We start from the raw sequence: 20,015 nt of genomic DNA, 5'->3' as shown, positions 1-20,015 counted from the left end.
TTCAGCTTGAATCTGGTAATCTCTCATACTGATCAGCAAAATCCTGGATGCCAGAATGCATAGGATGCAAGACTTCTACTGAATTATTCAAGACGATTTGGTAATGGCCACAAAACTTTAGTGCGGGGTGGTGAGGGGGTGGAAGCGTGGGTGGAGGAGCACCAATAGGTGACTTACAGTCTGTCAAGCAGCAGTAAAAACGTTTGATATGTTGTCTATTAGAGGTACTTCATGCATTAACAAGCCTGTACAGCATCTTCCTGGATGTGGATGCACAGTGCAATAAAACAAGTCAAAATATAGAATTGCATTCCCTGGTGCATACCAGATGGAGCTACTGTATCTATGGTACATGTATGTATAGTAGCCGGGCCCATTTGGTTTTACAAAATGCTAGGTCAGACAGTTGGGGCTTCAATATAATACAAAGTTACATTTGTATAGCGCCTTTCACGTTGGGAGAACATCCCAAGGCGCTGGACAGTCAGGGATTTGGATCAAGCCTTCAATCTAGACTTTGAGCTCACAGCCTAGTAATCTAACACAATGCAGTTCTGAAGGAACTATTCACCAAGATGCTTGGACAAGAAGTTAAACTGAGGTCCTGCTGCCTGTTCATGTTGGTGTTGAAAGATTCCATGCCATCACTGGAAAGCAGAAGGTAATTTCTCCCGGCGTCTTCACCAACAATCTTACAGATAAATTGATCATTTACTTTCATTTCTGTTTGTGTCATTGTAGTCTACAAATAATCACTACACTTCACAGAAACTTTGGTGAAGCACTTTGAGCCATTCAACATTATAGGTGCCTTGACCAAATTATTATACTGGCAGGTGTTTGCACCCATCTAATCAGCTTTATGTCTTAAAAAAATTGCTGGAAGGGAGAACAACTTTTTAAAAATTAACCCATTGGGGGGTAAGCTTTATACTGAAATTGAAAAAACATATTGGCACAGTCTATAACTTAGTGTGTACATGGGTGTAAAAATACTGAATTGAACACCATCTGCAAAAGCATTTGAAATGCAAAGAGGCGGTGAATTTGAGTTTTCTGCCCGCCTTCTTCCAAGTACAGTAACCTAGGGTTGTTTTGCTTTGTGCATTCAGTGTTTGTGAGATGAGCAAGTTCTGTTATGTTTGGTGAATTAGTCTTTGTGGGCTTACTTATAAAGATAGCAATTTAAAAGCATAATTATATTTTACTTTCATGTAAATGTTATGTAGACTTTGCAGAATTTCATTAGAATTACAGTCAATTCACTTTACAGTATATTCCGTGAAGCGCTTTGGGACGTCCTCCCGACGTGAAAAGCGCTATATCAAATGCAAGGATTATTATTATTATTAATTAAGCATACAGGATAGTGAATGGAGAGGTGCTTTGTCTGCATCAAACAGAAGCAACCCTCACCCCTTAAAACCCAGGGTGTGTGGGGGGAGGGGGGAGAGAAAGTGGGGAGAAAAAGGTAGAAAAACATTAAGTGTGTACAGGGAAACCCCAATAACATGGTCATTTGAATTCAATAGCTCAGAAGCTGCATTATAAGCGAAGCGCGGAAAACAATGGCTGACTTCCGAGTCGCAGGATGCAGCAAGTGAAGTCAGCAGCATTCCCGTGATCCACCCTGAAGTCAGCATTGACTAACATTCCTTACAGTGCTTTTCACGTCAGGAAGACATCTCAAAGTGCTTCACAGAATTTACTCAGAGTAATCTATGAATCTAATTTACGTATACTCTGCACTTGATAATCTTTGCATTTTTTATTTACATTGTTAACCATAATATAATAATAATGTGTTGTGACTATTTTTTAGGCAAATGTGGGAAGCTAGCTAGTCAATGCCAGAACCAGATGTACCACAGTTCTGGTTAGTATTGGTCCACAGGATCCCAATGCTATACTGGGAAGGGGGTGGGTTAATAAACATAATAGGGTTGTACCTTAAAATCCTATGATGTATTATTTCAGTCACTTAATCTTTGTATTCCATTAATATAGAATTCAGACTTTATGCATCTGATTTTCATGAAATTATATAATCTGGATCACTTTTAAAACAGACACACAAATTACACACAGTCACGCCACTTTACACCACACCCTTTGAAGCACTTTCAGATGGCTCAATGATGTCAAGACGTTGTATCAAAATTCAAGGATTACAATAAGACTTTTTAAAAAAAAACTCAATGTTGCAAGCAATAAACAACAACAACAACAGGATTCCATTTATAAAGCGCCTTTCACGTCAGGAGGACGTCCCAGTTTCAGCGTTGATCAAAGAAATTTGTGGTCAAATGATAATGAAACAAAACCGGGTTTTGAAATCACATTTTCTGATTTTCTCAGTTTCACGTGCAAGGCCAACAAAAGCAGGAAAATTAGGCCATTGTGAAAATAGGCTAATGAGTGTTTGCAGCAGCCTGAACAGTGCAGCTTTTGCCTTACAACAAACTGCCTTTCACTCTGCAAACTGCAGAGCCAGGCACCACTAGCTTCTAACAAACAATCTCAAACCGGGGAATTCAATCTCCTCTGCAAGGAGTTTTGAACCAATACCAAACCAAGCCTTGCCTTTTAGAAACACAGTAGAGAAAGCAATCATAGACAACCACAGCTTTAATCTATTTACATGTCTGGGTCAAATAGCCCACTGTGAAAGAACTCAAAACATAATGAAGTAGCTCAAATCCAAGGCCTGCTGATGGCAAGACCATAGCTGCACCATAGAGGTTAATCCCATTTGTTTACTTAAAGCATTTCATTTCACCTGAGATTGCACAAAGAGTTAAAAGTAGTCAGTTTCCATCTGCATCGCTTGCCATTCAGTCATTTAACTATGTGTTTTATTGCTTTGGTTCTGACATATAGAAAGTAGAGGTTTCTACTTTGCATTTTTTTAATACACATGATATTAAAAAGGGGTATAAATGGAAAGGTGAAGATTCAATAGTAATGGATCAGGTAATCTAGTACACTATTGGAATAAAATGTTGAAATGTGGCACAGTTATGATGAAAAGGTTTAAATTAGTGACGAAATGTGGAGAGCAAAAATAATGCAAATTGTTTGCAATGTACTCGAGTGAACGAGCTGTCCTAAATCTAGTCAGTTCTTGGGACAATGTTGACATTTGGTCATTTTAAAATCATGTAAAGCACCTATCAAATTTTAAAAGAATATGCTGGGAGAAGCCTTAAAAGTGACTTTTCTTCATTAATACCCTGAGGAGGTCAGCCTCCACATCTGCAGCAAGAGCACACACAAGACACATTTCTTCTCTTAACCTCAGTTTGAAGCACCACGTCCCCCTCCTACTGCTTCACTGAAGCAGTGAGCGGCAGGATCTGCTGTAAGCCAAGGTTAAGCAAAAAGGCATTGCGAGACAATGCTCCAACCTTGGGACACAGAGCTGGAATTATTATCCTGGTCAGGACATCAGGCAGCAGAGATTTTTTTCTTGAAAAATTATTTGTTTTACAGATGGACTTTCCCTTTTCCCCCAACTAGCTCAATGTTGTGCTCATACCCCTAGACTTCAAGCAAAATTTTAAAAAAATGATTTATGCACATTTTAAAAATTAACATTCATTTCTAGAGCGATCAAGAGCAAATTGATTACGATTTAAAACTGGCCTATATTAAAGAACTTAAGAAAATGGATAATTTTACAGTCACTCAGCAGAAATTGTATCAGGTACAATAGTTTGTTAGTGTAATTTTTAAGGCATCTTTTCCCTCCTCTGTTGGATGAAACACATCCTGCACCTAGGACAAGCAGCTTTGCTATAACAAATGCCCATTGGGAGCCAGAAAACAGTTTCCCATAGCAACCCGCAGATAGTTCTTTACGGCATTTCACTGGTTTACAATACAATTTACAAAGCGCTTTTCTCATCGGGAGGACGTTCCAAAGTGCTCTTTATCCAAGCACCCACTGGAGATTTAGCAGCAAGGGAGGTAGAAAAACAGTGAACATCCTATATTGCTGTGGATAGTGGTAGGTAGGGGAAGAAAGAGAAAGGATGTGGTAGCGAGGCAAATTATGAATAGCCACTCTCCTTTTACAGGAACAACAACAAGATTTCATTTATAGAGCGCCTTTCACGCCTTTACAGTAAATCCTCCAAAACACTGAGACTTCCCCCTGACAAGAAAGGTGCAATATCAAATGCAATACTTTATTATTTATCTGCAGAAAGTTGAGTTGGTCAGCACGATATACTTTCCTTAGTGAATTCTGTTAAATTGCTGAATGCTGTATTAAACTACAGTAGCTGTCGAACAGAAGAGACCACATATTGCACTAGAAATGTAATGTCAGAAAATATTAGCAACTTATGCAGCAGCACAAATTAGGGTTAATGTATCCTTCATTGTACCTACAAGAGACAATAATAGGCATGTAAGAAACTGGAGGTGGAATGAGTCAAGTGTTACACACACACAATTCAGAATCTGGGTTCCAATACTGTTCAAACAGATTGATTTGGTCCCTCTGGGAAGTTTTGACAGTTACTATAAGATGCAAAAATACACCTAGGTCTTGACATGAAGACCTACACAAGAGACCAAAGTAAGGGTGATTGAGAATTGAAGCATAGCAATACAGGAAGGTGAAATTGTAAATGTAATGTCAAAGCTGGAAGGCAGTTTGATAGACAATGAATGCAAAGAATTGAAAATGTCTAATATTTTAAATTTCACCCTTCAACAAAACAAGCAACGTTCAAAATGCCATTAAAATCCAAGATGGGTTTAAAGTTTGGGTTTGAATTCCTAAAATTTCAAAGATATTACTGATACACTAAAGAATTTAGATAAGAGCCTAAAAACATTTTAATCTGCATTCTAAATTAAAGCAAAACGTAATTCTTCAAAATATGCACCATGATGAATGCTCCAGTGGACTGTAGTTTTTAAGTAGTCTCAACTCAGATGTTAAGTTACATTTCTCATGGTTCATAAATTGACAAATTTAACAACAGGAAGGATTTGTTATAAATCTAAGGTGGGTGATTTTTTTTGTGGAAAATTTAAATACAAAGCCTTGGGTTTTACAATCAGATATTGGCAGGCATCAGGCAGGGTCAGCTGTGTGTAAAATGGCTCTTTGCTACACCTAAAACAAATTCACTACACTTTACAGTAAATTATGTGAAGCACTTTGAGAAACTCCAGATGTGCAAGCTGCTATTTCAAAGGTTAAGGATTGAATTTTACTGGATTCTTCTTATTCCAACCCAGGTCCTGATAATTCCACAAGTCAAAGCCTTAAGGGGTAGGGTGATCCTAGCTGGGCAAACAGCAGGAAGCTTGCCAGCCAACGCATTCAATGGCAAACTATGGAGTTTTAGCTGGTTTGATTTGTGCAGTACCCGCAACGCAAACTTTGGCTCTTGCCAACCTGCACCTAATACTCTTCAGAATTGGATAAAACAGAATCATTCCCTCTGGGGAGAGAGAGAGAGAGAGAGAGAGAGAGAGCACATTCCATTTTAAACATGGGAATTTCCATGCGTAGCCATGCATGGAACTCCATTTGATTTAGATACTCTTAAGCAGGCTGATGAGTTTCCACATGTCAGACACCTGGGTGAAGGATTTATAAATGCTGTGAGGTTTGAACTTCCTCTTAGTTTCTTCCGGGCCATTTGTTTTGGTTAGCTGGGTGTCAGACTCATGGGGAAACTCATCACCGTGCTTATGAGTATCCAAACCAAAATGAGAATTCCATGCATCCCACCTACACATGGAAATCCCAGAGATAGATTGTTGGAATAGAGTGCGCTCTCTCTCTCTCTGGAACGACGCATCCTGCTTACCTAAAGTATTAAACTCAGATTAGCAAGAGTCAAGGCTTGGGGACCCCAGAGTATGTGTTGGGGTACTGCTGGAGTCTAAATAGCTAAAACTGAATAGCTTGCCATTGATATCTCTGTATGGCAAGCTTTCCCGCTTCCAGGCAATACATCATCTATAGCGAAGTGGAGAATTCTACCAATACTCCAAGCCAGTCAAGAGGAGACAGACGAGCATGGCTGGTAACCCTGCTTCCAACTTCCTCTCCACAGGTAAGCATTTTCCCCGTGGAGCAGTAGAGTCAAAGATGAGAAGAATTGAACCTCAGGCCCACTATTCCAAAGAAACATATTGCTACTTGAAGCCACACCAAACACACTAACTGGCATCACCACCTAAAAAGGTTTCTAAAAGTAGAATTGCTCTTTGACCCAGTTCTTGGTTTTCTTTACTGCTACCATACAGTAGAATACATGGCATGAATTGGTTTCACTCAGATGCCACAGGACAAAAACAGTGTGGAAATATTATACAGCTACAGGTATGACATGTATGATCCGAGGCTTCAAGCACATGCCAAAGATACTCCTGGAGTGTTCCATTCCACAATTTTAAAAATCTATCCATCACACATTTAAGACATATAGGCTATATTCTGAACCCTGCATTAAATTCCAAAAGGCATATTATGTTACTGAGAAGTGATGCAAGTTTACATACAAAAACAACTCCCCCCAAAAAGTGCTGTTTTGCAACAGAGAGCAATTCATCTGCTTGAGTAATACTTAAATTTGGATCATTACTTAATCTCCTGTCGCAAACAACTTCTGCCATGGCAGAAGTTTCCCCAACTGAGACAATAGTTGACACTACAACAACACAAATTACATCTGTATAGCACCTTTCACGTCATGAGGTTATCCCAAGGCGCTGGAGATTTTGACCCAAGTAGGGAGTTGGGATCAGGAGGGTTGGAGTGTAGGGGTAGGAGCGTGACCAAAGGCACGGTGGAAGAGGAGGGTCTTGAGACAGGCCTTGAAGAAGGCAAGGAATGGAGCGAGGCAAAGGGACTGTGGGATGGTTAAGACATCATTAATATACATTGTAAAAAGAGGCTCTCTTTTAAGCATCAATTCTGTCTCTCCCCCACCTCACCTATAGTTGCTTGGGCATCAGTAGTTCTCTGGTATCTGACTCAAAAGACCCTTCATTTTGGTGTATACCAATCAAGAATTAAAACCATACAACTGGGGATGGGGGAGGGGAAGAGGGGGAAGGTGAGGAAAAGCAGTGAAAGAAAAACATATTTAAGGCCAATCCTGCTCTTAATTTTCTACCTTGTACAGAAAGTTACTGGATAGTTAGCCTCGGTGGACTTTTTCTTAAACCTCCCCCACTAACCCAAGGATCCGAGATCAACTGTAGTGTCCCAACTAAAGTAACAAGACCAGAAAGACATTTAATCACTATGGTTTGGTGCTGTACTGAGTTGCATTTTTACAGTTGGAAGCCCCAAGACCAGAACTATTTCAGCCAAACCACGTGGCACAAGATACGAGTTGTTCACATTCTCAGGTTGTACCCTCCCTGTGTACGAGTAGCTCTTTGCTCTTACTCACTCAACATATGTCCAAAATGATGGGGGAGGGAGGAAGCTTTCATATTACACAACTTCAAAGAAAGTTAACAGTACAAGACAGTGGGATGTAGTTTGCTTTTATCTATGAACCTGATAAGCATACTACTTGGATGTGATGTTACAGTTGGCCAGTGGCCCGGAGACAAGTAGGCCTCTGACTACAAATGCAATCATTAACAATGAAAAACAATAAGTAAGAAACAAAAGAATAAACTACAGTCAATATCAGTTTATGCAATTTAAAAAATACTGTAGTGAGTGACTATAAATGTTAGACAAACCTTATTTGGAATATATGTTCTAAAAAAAACAAGCAAGCACAGGCAAGTCACAATTTACTTGCATCCTGCCCTGTGCAGTACAGAAAATTGGTTTCCGGACCATGAACAACTAATTGGGAACCCCTGAGGTAGGGGCCCAAACTTGTCAGAGGAAAGATCAATGAAGGAGGCAAGCAGACCTTGTCTGGATGAAACTGGAAACTACAACTAGGCTTATCAGGACACTGGCCAGAAGTTTTAAAAGCTATCCAAAATTAGCTTTTTTTAAAAAAAACATTGGTGTAATAGGAAATAGTCAGTGCATTAGGAAACTAGGCACACTGAAGCTGTAATTAATTCACGTAGTGAGAGAATGATGGTCTATCTGGGAGCAATTGCAGGGCAGTCACTTAATAAGGTGTTAGAAGACAGGGCAGGTGAAACTCGCATCATTCATAACGGTCACCCTGAGTTTACATTTGTTCCATTGCTGCCACTCTCCTGTTTAGATAACTATTCACAATACAGGACACAGTTTCAATAATCCACAGCTATAGGCCAACCTAGTTTGGAGTAGATTTTGCCCTGCTGATTGCTGGTGACTTAATCCCCGACTGTTTGTGGGACACCCATGTTCGCAATTGGTCCACAAAAATATACAGTCAATTCACTGAAGAGCTTTGAGACATCTCGAAGATGTGATAGAGCGCGATATCAAATGCAAAGATTATTATTATTTTTGGACATTATAACCAGTCAGTTTGTGTGCGTGCGCGCGTGTGTGTGTGTGTATGTGTGAGATTTTAGTAACGCTTCAGTAAGTTCAGATAAAGGATTATTCCCAAGACAGTAACCTATTTTCCCCCTCTGCCGACTGATCTGCTGTACATTTCCAGCTTTAAAATCGCTTCATGCAGATTTCCAGCATCTGCCCATTTGATTCTTGCCCCATTACATAGTTTTTCAAAACCTGCTGCAATTCAAAAGAGATTCAAATGAGACATGTGGGTTATCAGACTTAAATTTAGATTTTTTCTAAGGGGGATCAGTTTTGTCTCATTATCTGCACAATTCTGCTCCTCAACTGTCTTTATTGTCTTGATCTGGAGTCCACAGCCCTGGCCAGTGCAAACAGCAGAAAACTACAGTAAGAAGTGTCCTATGTTCTTGTTTCAGACATCAGATCGAATTACATTAACCTTCCCCCCACTTTTAAGAGCTTTACCACCCCCAGCAATGTGATGGAGTCTTGTAGCTCAGTGGTTAAGAGCACTCGCCTTGCAAGCGAGACACCTGGGTTCAATTCCAGACAGGGCGAAACTTTGGCCAAGTTTCCTTACTCCACACACCTAATAATATAATCCCTCCAAAAACAAAACAATAATAAATTGGGTCATTTTCAATCGACGACTGTTTGTGGGACACTGCTGTGCGCAATTGGCTGCCGCGTTTTGCCCACAAATATACAGTCAATTCCCTTCACAGCATATTCTGTGAAGCGCTTTGAGACGTCTAGAAGACGTGAAAAGCGCTATATCAAATGCAAGGATTATTATTATCATTTTACAAAAGTTTTTTTTGAGTTTAAAAATCTCTTCCCTTTGCAACAACTGAATGACAGATGTCTTGCTTGAATACAAGCAAGGAAACTAATGTAGGCCACTGAGATTGCACAAACATGAAGTCAAGAGTCACTGGAGCCCAGCCATCATTGTGCATGAGGTGATAGGAACCCAAACAGTAAAGTTAAGAGGTTTGGGGAAAACGTGGTATGAGGGTTTCTTTCTGTTTCGTTTCTGTGCAAACTGCGTGTGCAACTTTGTAAGTGGGTGTGTGTTTTTTGGGGGGGAAAAGAGAGAAAAAGAGTTGAACCCACCACGCAATAGGCAGTACTCTACTCAAAGCAGGTCAATAAACTAACATATTAAGCCAGTCCAAGTCAGCTTTAGTTTACACATACCACTCAGAGGTGGACGAGACACTATTGCAGCTGTGTCAAAGAGTACCTTTACGGGTTTGGGCTTACAAGCAATTTCTTTGCATTTGAGTTTTAAGTTTTCTTTTAAAAACTAAAAAAAAATTGCTAATCTGCTGGATAATATTTAATCCAAATGGTTATGGATGTCACACACACACACACACACACAGCAGTGGCTCAGCTCAAAAGTCAAACAGGAAATTGTCTCACTTAGGAAATATTGTCTGTGATGCAATACAGGTTTTTTTTTCTTCATGTAGTTTTCGAAAGGAGTGGTTGGAAAATGAATAAGAATCAGAGTTCATTTACGTTTATATCTAAGGTACATTCTGCTGGTGCTGGTGGAAGAAGTGGGGAGAGAGAGAGGGAGAGGAGAGAGAGAGGGAGAGGGGTAGTGTCGGTATAAGGCGAGGCCAGAAATGTGCTTTTTTTTTAATTAAAAAATAATAAAAATAATAAAAACACAGACAAACACCAAACATGACACCTCGACAAACACGAGTCCCTGAACCCTCCCCAAATAAATCCAATTCACTGCAAACGCTCTGCTCGGCCACAGCGTTCAGGAGGGGAACGAGGAACCGACGTGAAACAAATCGTGAGAGGAAAAGGAAGGGGAGAAGGGAAACAAAACAAAACAAAACAAAGCGGTGCGGGGGATGTGTGGGGGAAAAAATTATCATCATAATTATTATTATTATTATTACATTTTTTTTCGGACTGCAATCACAGCCAATAAAGCCATTTACTTTATTTTCTCTCCCTCTCCCCCACATACACACACACACACATCAATGCAAAGATACATTTTGTTCCACGACTCCCCCTCTCCACACACACACACACACATATATATATATATTATTTATTAAAAATAATTAATAAAGAGAGAGAGAGAGAGAGAGGGGTGTCTCGGGGTAACAGAGGGAGCACAGACCCGGACTGTGGCCTCAGGTCCACGTTGAGAGTGTAGTTAATTCTCCGCAGATTTATTTAAGCAGCGATAGGAGGCGGTGGTGGTGGTGGGGGGGTGTCATTTTATTTTATTTTATTTTATTTTTTTTTGGGGGGGGGAGAGGGGAGAGGGAGGGGTAGAAATGGTGGCAGAAGGGGTTCAAAACTACCCAAAACAAAGCGGCGCGGGGGATGGGATGGGATAATTATCATCATCATCATTATTATTATTATTATTATTATTAAAACTACTACTACATTTTTTTCCTACTGCAATGACAGCCCAATAGAGCCGAACAAAACAAAACAAAATAAAATAAAATAAAACACAGCCAGACCCAGACCCAGACCCAGTGAAGCAGTGGCTTACCCCGCTGCCCTCCCTCATGATAATCTTTTTAGCCAACATGACGGTGCGGTTCGCCCGCGGCGGCGGCGGCTGCTGCTGCTTCTTCTTCTTCTTCTTCTCCTGGGTCATCTTGTCACATTTTATCAGACTGCCTGGCAGTCGGGCATCGGCGGCCACGGCCCCCACCACCACCTCCTGCTGCTGCTGCCGCTCCCGGGCGGCGGGGGGCTGCGGGCTGCGGGCCGGCTGCTGGGTGTCGATGCCGCCGCTCAGTGTCTGCAGAGGGAGCTCGGCCGCGCACTCAGTCATGGAGCGGTCCGTCTGTCTCTGTCTGTCTGTGTCTGTGTGTGTGTCTGTGTGTCTGTGTGTGTGTGTCTGTCTGCTGGTCTCTGGGTGGGTGGGTGGGTGTCTGTGTGGGTGTGGGAGGATGTGGATGTGTCAGTGTGTGTGGTTGCGGGTTACATTGTATTCCTCTCCAGCAATTGCTCCAACTCAGCCCCAGGCACTCACTCACTCTCACTCACTCACACCACAGCACCGCGAGAAACAAGCAGCTCCCCCCCCCCTCCACTCCCTCCAGCCCTCCCCCTCCTCCTCCCTCCAGCCCTCCCCCTCCTCCTCCCTCCAGCCCTCCCACACACACACACACCACAGTGGCGCCAAATTCAAACACCACATTGCAGCAACTCGTCTAATGCAAACAACCAACCAACCAACCCCCCCCCCCCTCGTATTTAAATAAATGCACACACGACACAAGCTCATGGCAGCAACTGCTCAAGGAGGAGAAGAAGCAGGAGAAGAAGGAGGAGGAGAAGAAGAAGGAGGAGGAGAAGAAGAAGGAGGAGGAGAAGAAGAAGAAGAAGAAGGAGGAGAAGAAGAAGAAGGAGGAGGGGGGGAGCTGGTGGTCACATCTGAGGGCCAGCAACCTGTGGAAGACAACATATACATGAAGATCAGAGAAGATACCACTCCTCCTCTCTGTGTGTCCTTCCTCTCTCTCTCTCTCTCTTTCCTCTCTGTCTCTCTCTTCTCTTTCTTTACTCTCTCTCATTTTCTCCCGTGGAGTCCTGTCAATTAATGGTTAGCGCACTCGCCTCACAAGCAAGAAGACCTGGGTTGAATTCCTGGGCAGGCTGAAACCTTAGGCAAGTTTCCTTACTCCACACGCCTGTGTTTACCTGGCAGTAAGGTACACAGAAGTACCCCTGACCTAAGTGACCCCTGACCTGAGTCACCCCCTCCCAAAATGCCCCCACTCCTATTTTTTGTTACTCCAACTCAGTCCTCTCTTCCTGCCCTCCCTATCTTCTCTCCCTCTTGGACCCTTCCACAGCCTCCCTCTGCTCCAGCTTGGGCATCCTCGGTGATGGTTGTCCCAGAGCAGCCACCCCAACTGCCCCATCACCCACCTACTCGCAAGGCCTGCCTCCGACAGGTAAACCCCACTTCTCTGATCCATATCCTTCCTAACTCTCCCCCCTGATATTTGACAACCTTCCCTCCTCCAAGCCCTCTACCATCTTTTTCCACCATGAAAAAAGCTTCCACCCAAGTCCCTCACAGACGCCCTCTCCTCCTTGGACCTTCTCCCTCTGGCCTTCCATCTGTAGTGATCCGATGCCAAGTTGCCAAGTCCAAAAAGGTCCTAGACTTCTTTATCTTTAAGATAGACGGCATCCTCCTCCCCATCCCACCCTCATGTCGCCTATCAACACCCCCTACCGCCTTCATCAGCCTCTCCTCCTACCCCTACACTCCTTTGCCCATATCTCTCCCTCCTCCATTTCCCCACCATCAACCAGATGAAACCCACCATCTGCTGCCTCAATCTCCTCCCCACTCAGCTTCTGGTTAGTCAACTCCCCCTACCCAATCCCCACTGCTCAACCAGTCCCTCTCCTCAGATTCTGTCCCACTCCCCCTCAATACTGCTGTCATCACTCCTATTCTTAAATAACTTACCCTCGATCCCTCCAACCTCACAAACTTCAGAACCATCTAAACCCTGCCCTTCTTGGCCAAAGTTTTGGAACGCATGGTTGCAAATCAACTTCACTCACACCTCTCCATCCACTCCCTACTCAAACCCTCCTGTCCGATTTCCGCCCTGCCCATAGCACAGAGATAGCGCTTGTCAAAGTAACAAATGAAGTCCTCTCTCTCTGACCAGGGCTCCCGCTGCCTCCTCGTTCTCCTGGCCCTCTCCACCACGTTCAACAAGGTCAATCATGTTATCCTCCTCCACTGCCTCTCCTCCCTTATTCACCTTAGTGGATATGTATGTATGCGGATGACACCCAAATCTACTTCTCCTCCAGCTGCAATTCCCAGTCCGCTGATGAGCTCTGAGACGCCGTCCGGCCTGGAGGGTGCTATATAAATCCAAGTTGTTGTTCTTAGTGAGACCACACTTGCATGGTTCAAGTCCTACTTAACAAACTGCCAATAATACATCTTGGCAAATGATTTCAACTCCCGTCCTGCCAGGTTACCTGTGAGGGTACCTCAAGGCTCCATCCTTGGTCCCCATCTTTTCTTTATCTACATGCTCCCTCTCGGTGATGTCATCCGTAGAAGTGGGGGTCAACTTCCACATGTATATGGATGACACCCAAATCTACTTCTCCAGCTGCGACTCACTGATGTCCTGTTAGCTTGTTTGACAGACATCAAGGCCTGGATGAGTGCAAATTTCCCGCAGCTGAAAGTTGGAAAGATGGAAGCCATAGTGTTTGGCTCCCGTCAATGTCTTCTCTCCTGTGGATCTGAACTCCCCAGGCTCTCCCTCAGACTCACCGAACCTATGCGCAACCTAGGCATCAGGTTCCATCCCCAGCTTTCTTTTCTATCCCACATCCGTTCCCTGACCAGGACTGCTTTTTTACACCTCCATCACATTGCCCGCCTCTGTCTGTACCTCAACACCAACACAGCTGAGACTCTTGTCCACACCTTCATCACTTCCTGGCTTCCCAATGCTCTCCTCGCTGGTCGCCCCAGCTCCACCATACACAAAATTCAATTAACCTAAAACTCCATGCCCGGATACTCATCCTACAAATCTCTGTAATAATAATAATCCTTGCATTTGATATAGTGCTTTTCACATCCGGAGGACGTCCCAAAGCGCTTCACAGAATATACTGTAAAGTGAATTGACTATATATTTGTGGGCGAACGCGGCAGCCAATTGAGCACAGCAGTGTCCCACAAACAGTCATTGATTGAAAATGACCAATTTATTATTGTTTTTGTTTTTTTGGAGGAATTATTATTAGATGTGTGGAGTAAGGAAACTTGCCCAAGGTTTCGCGCTGCCTGGAATTGAACTCAGGTCTCCCGCTTGCAAAGCGAGTGCTCTAACCACTGAGCTACAGAACTACCCCCATCACGCTAGTAATTGCCAGGTTTCCCGGCTCCCAATTACGCAATGGATCAATTTCAAACTCCTCTCACTTGTTACCCACTACTCCACCACACGCTGCCTCTGCTCAGATGGCTCAAGCCTCCTGTTTGTCCCTCGTGACCTCTGCTCCACCATCGGTGGCATTGCCTTCAGTCACTACACCCCAAAACTCTCTCCCTCGATCCCTCCACCTTGCTCCCTCTTTCCCCAACTTCAAATCCCACCTCAAGACCTTAATTTTTGATCATGCTTACGGTCACCTCCCTCTTCCCCCTGGCTCGGCATCAGACTCCACCACTGTCAAGCACTCATGGATGCTATTCTGCAGTAAGGACGCTATATACATGCTAGTTGTTGTTGTAAGTAGGAACACGGTTGTTAGTCAATTGGTGGTAATAATCCCTCGAAAAAAAATTGGTCACTGAATCCACGACTGTTTGTGGGACACTCCTGTGTGCAATTGGCTGCCACCTTTCTCCCACAAAGTACACAGTGAATCCACTTTACAATATTCTGTGAAGAGCTTTGAGATTTCTCAACAACGTGCTGGGGGAGTGTTGCATTCTCGGAGGTGCCATCCCTTGGATGAGTTGTTAAACCGAGGTCTCATCTGTCTGTTCAGGTGGATATTAAAGATCCCATGGCACTATTTGAAAAGATAAGGGCGTTTCTCCCAGTGTCCTGTCCAATAATCCCCCAAATAAAATTGGTCACTTATTCCAATGACTGTTTGTGGGGCATTCCCGTGTGCAACTGGCTGTTGCATTTCGCTAATAAAACACACAGTCAATCCGCTTCACAGTGTATCCTGTGAAGCTCTTTGAGACATGTAGATCACGTGAAAGACAATGTAACAAATGCAAGGATTATTATTATTATACATGGCAGGACCATGTCACATACCCACAGGGTTGCACATAAAGGCAAAGTTTGTTCTATACACATTGGCACATACGCAGGGCAGCATTTGGTTACTATATGCAGGGTTGCATATACTGGACAGCAGTTTATCACATATATGCACAGTCACATATACAAGGCTCTGGCTCTCATATACACTCGGGGTCACACACACAGCGTAATGGTCTATGTACTGCAAGGTAGCAGGACAAGAAGTCACAGATGCAGGGCAGAATTGGTTACCAAAAGGAGTGAAATGGGGCCAAGGCCATTGGGTCATTTAGGAAACATCTTGATGCTGTGATTGGAATATTCTAAGGTAGGTATTCTGGAAGGGTGACATCAAATGGGCCATATAGCTTTCTTCTTCAAAAACAATCTTGTGATCTTGTACATGTTTTTATAAAGGTTTCCTGCCTAATTATTGGTGCACAATATAAATTTGGGTTTTGCCATTTTCCCACAGTATTAGACTGTAAAATGTGATCTAGTTTGTATCGGATGACTGAGTTGCTGCTAATCATATGTTGGCAAGATGCTTCTAGGGTGGATGTGGTTAAAACAAGCTACTTAATGTAAGAAAAAAACTCAGGAAAAATGCAGAAGGCTGCCCAAGATAATCTGGATAATGTTCTACAGAGAATTGCCAGGGCAAACACAATGTGAACATTGTACAGAGTGCATATTTTACAGATTCTAAAGGCTAGAATGTTACTGCATTATAAATCCGGTTTTGAACAGAGACAATTTAACTAATACACAAAGTCTGGGTTTCAAATCCCCTTATATAAAGATTCTGTGTTGTGGTATTCCTCAACACATTCCATTCCCATAGAAGGTTCAAAATTAAGCTGCATTTTGCTATTCCCCCCTCCCTCCTTAAGAATCCCTCAGCACTACTTGAGACGTGAAGGGAGTTTCTCTCCTGGCCAATAATCTCCCAGAAAAAAAATTGGTCATTCACTTCATGGCTGTTTGTGGGACATCACTATTTACAAATTTGCTTTACGCGTTTGCCTAAAAAATACACAATCACTACTTTAGAGTAGACCCAGTGAAGAGCATTGAGAAATTTCGATAGCATGATAAAGTGCTACGTGAAATGCATAGATTTTTTAAAAATCCTTGGTACTACAATCTTGGATTTACATGTAGCAGAGATCATTTTCGAACACCAAAAATAACCTTTCTTGATCTTATTCATGGGAATCTGGCCTAACGTTTTCTGAGTTGGGGTATACGGTGGATAAACCTAGAGAGGCTGCTTTCAATGCTCAAAAATGACAACTGGACCCATGGTAATAATGAGACCTGAACTGTGGTAAAGTACAATGCAATACAAAATTTACATTTACCAGATTCTCTTGGCTTCAGATAGGCAGCTAAAAACAGCTCAAAATATCCGACTCACCTACCTGTTGTGGGAAATACTAATACCATGATAGCTTTAGACTTGATATAGCTTTTAGCAGGTCCAATGGAACATAACTACCCAGCATGTGTTTGCACAGGTTTGTAAAATCACATTTCCCCAACTATGAATGTTTTAGTAACTCAACGGTGGGATAGGATTATTGTTTCTAGAGGTACATTGTCTTGCAGCTCTTGGTTATATGTAGCCACATACTATCAGAAACGTGTGCTGGGATCTATTGTTTCAAATATACAATATATGTACAGATTGGTAATTGGACCTTATCAAATCCTTTTCTGGGTCATTTCAGCTGTTCGTGGAGGACTGCCAAATGAGCTCCATCAAGTTCTGAAATATTGGCAGGGATTACAAGAACCAAATTGACATGGCTTGAAATTTATACAAGTCGTGACCTGTGTTTGGGTTGGGACCATGGAGATACTCTGACTCGTCATTAGCAACCAGCAAGATTTAGAGTTGAATGGAGGAACAGGCTGACCAGAACAAAAGTATTACAGTACAATTTATCAACATGGAGGCTCCACCTTTAGGAGATGGAAATGCATGCAGAAATATATGCTATCAACTTTATTCCAGATCATGTCAAAAGTTACCTCAATGGTAGTCGGTTTATCAGCTAAGTGAGGATTCCATTCATTTGGCCCTGTACATTTATCAAACCAGGTAGGTCACACATGATGATTTGAGAGGATAATCTGTGTCTGATTCAATGTAGTGAAAAGGTGGCATTGATTTATTTCCAAACACTTGCACGATGCATGTAATCCCATGCACTCAGATAAATGCAGGGACATCTAATTAAATAAAAGCAAAGCACAGTCAGTAGTAATGATATTCCTTCATATATTCTCTCTGCTGCTGGCAATGAGCTGGTGAGAAGGCAGTCAGTGCAAGACCCCTGTGAACACAGCCTCCTGTCCCTGTGCACCGACTGCAGTGCTGCTGCTGCTGTCCTTGGGTTTCTTACTGTGGCAAATTAACCCGGAAATGCTGTTTGGATGTGATGGTGAACAGATACCATAGCAACAGCGTCCCTGCAATGTGAGAGTCATCAAATAGCACAGAACCAGGGATCAGAATCCGTAAGTTGGTCAAAGCCGAGACAGGGGGTGAAAAGACACATTTATTGCACCCTTAAGATAGAGCTGCAGCATCATAGCTTTACCTGTGGGTTTGCATATGTTTTTTAAAGTGCCATTTCCGAGACAGACTTTTATAATAGCACTCGGTAAAGGGAGCAATACAAAACCCCTGGGTTTCAAGGTTTCCATAAAGGATACACTTGACTCGAACGCGATCTGTTTGCAGCAAGAAACCCAACATGGCATTGGCGAGTGGCCACTGGATCAAGAAAGACATCAAAGGAGACCCTCCGTGTCCCAGGTAACCACATGCCATTTAAAACAAATATTTGTTGGTTCAGCGATGTACTATTCATCCTATCGATTGTTCTGTGAATTAACACTGTAGAGTTGCTCTCAAAAGCGAAGCTGTGTCCTGTTATTACACTTGTTTGCAATTCTAGGCAGTACTTTGATTTATTAGAATAAAGTCTATGTCTGGACAAGTATTACATTTCCATATCTCTAAATTACTCTCGTGACAAATTTATACTCCACCATCAGAAGAGCTGCCAATAAGATTATAAAACAAGCTGCACGCTTCAATAACAGTATGAAACTATATGTGTGGATGCTTGAAGGGCAAGTGTGTTGTTTGGTCAGTCTGGTGTTTGACATGCAGAAACCATTCACTGCTTAAAATTACCCAGACTGGGAGTTGCACATATGCGTAGCATCTACACATGGAAATTTATTTGTGTATGGAATGTGCGCTCTCTCCCTGGATGGACTCTGCACACCTAAATCCGGTGAGTATTAGGCACAGGTTATAATAAATCTTACATTTGATATAGCATTTATTCACATTGCCAATAAAGTTCAAGGTGCTTTTTAAGATTTTCTGTAAAGTGTAGTAACTGTATTTATACGTGAACACAGTAGTCAATTTGTACATAGCAATTTCCAACAAATAGCCAGGAAATGAATGATTATTTTTATCTGGGAGATTGTTGGCCAGGATACTGGAAGTAACTCCCTTCTCTTTTGGAATAGTGCCATGGGATCTATAATGTCCACTCGAACAGGCGGACAGTATCTCGATTTATCATTTCATCTAAAGGGTGGCACCCCCAACGACACAGCACTCTGCCAAGCACTACACTAGAGTATCTGCCTTGACTGTTAAACCCTGAGACATTAAACCGAAGTTCAGCTGCCTGTTCAGTGTACAATGTACACAATCATTTCACTTTACAGTATTTTGTTTATCATGGGATTTCTCATTACAGATGTAGGAATTACCCGCATTGAAATTGGTGGTTAGGCCAGCATCAGCTCAAATTGTGCAGAAGGGGTTAATTTTGGTCAAACGTACCCAAACTGCAGAAGTTTCTGGGAAGCTGAACGACTATATAATAATAATAATCCTTGCATTTTATATAGCACCTTATCACATCTTCAAGATATCTCAAAGCGCTTCACAGAATATACTGTAAAGTGAATTGACTGTATATTTTGTGAGCAAAATAATTGCAATTTATTTTTGTAACTTTCTAAAACCATCTCCTCATAAAAGGGAGGAATCCAATATACAGTAACCACCAAATGTATGAAGTGATGTACAACCCTGTACATTTAGGGTTTTCCCAATTAAAAGGAATCTTATCAATAAATAGGAAATCCGGTTAGAGCTGAGTGGCAATTTGGCCAAAATGAACCAGGCAAGTAAAAATGCTCACAAAGAAATGATTTGAAGCTAATGAGCTAACCTCCACCCAAAGGGAGGTGTCCTATACGAGACAAAGTTAATAAAATGGGAGATTTGTTATGAAAGATATGTACGAGAATCAAAGGAGAAAATGAAGGAGAAACTCCTCGAGGATTTTTTTTTACGATAGGGAGAGCGAAAAAAGAGAGTTTGTTGGCAGAAATAAAAGATTATAAACTCTATCATCAAAAGTTAAGCTACCTTCTTAACTTGTCAAGAAGTGTCAAGGCAGGAAGGCCCAAGATCCGAAGAGACACTCCAAGGAACCAGACTGAAGGCGTGAGAGATTACTCTGTGATACTATACCAGTCAAAAAACGAGGGAAACAGCGTGCCTAGGCCAGTCAAAACATAAGAAAGTGGATGTGCTGAACTGCAAATACAGTAATAAAGGTTAAATTAGTTGTAAGCCTTTTAGCTCCTGATGTAAAACACAGCTTTCTGCTTGAAGA

At 42.3% G+C, this 20,015-nt stretch overlaps 1 protein-coding gene across 1 annotated transcript in view; it reads right to left on the bottom strand.

Moving 5' to 3' along the window:
* LOC103182867 (hippocampus abundant transcript 1 protein) overlaps positions 1–11,197 on the bottom strand; it is a 66,586-nt gene extending 55,389 nt beyond the window's left edge. The window contains exon 1 of the mRNA XM_042333265.1: positions 11,013–11,197. Coding sequence (XP_042189199.1) covers positions 11,013–11,120 — 108 coding nt within the window. The 5' untranslated portion in view covers positions 11,121–11,197. The remainder of the gene's footprint in view (positions 1–11,012) is intronic.
* Positions 11,198–20,015: the final 8,818 nt, after the last annotated feature.

The sequence above is a fragment of the Callorhinchus milii genome, unplaced genomic scaffold (genome assembly GCF_018977255.1).
Source record: "Callorhinchus milii isolate IMCB2004 unplaced genomic scaffold, IMCB_Cmil_1.0 Scaffold1, whole genome shotgun sequence".
Lineage (NCBI taxonomy): Eukaryota > Metazoa > Chordata > Chondrichthyes > Chimaeriformes > Callorhinchidae > Callorhinchus > Callorhinchus milii.
The sequence above is the reverse complement of the archived record's forward strand: the minus strand, read 5'-3'. Positions and strand labels throughout refer to the sequence as shown.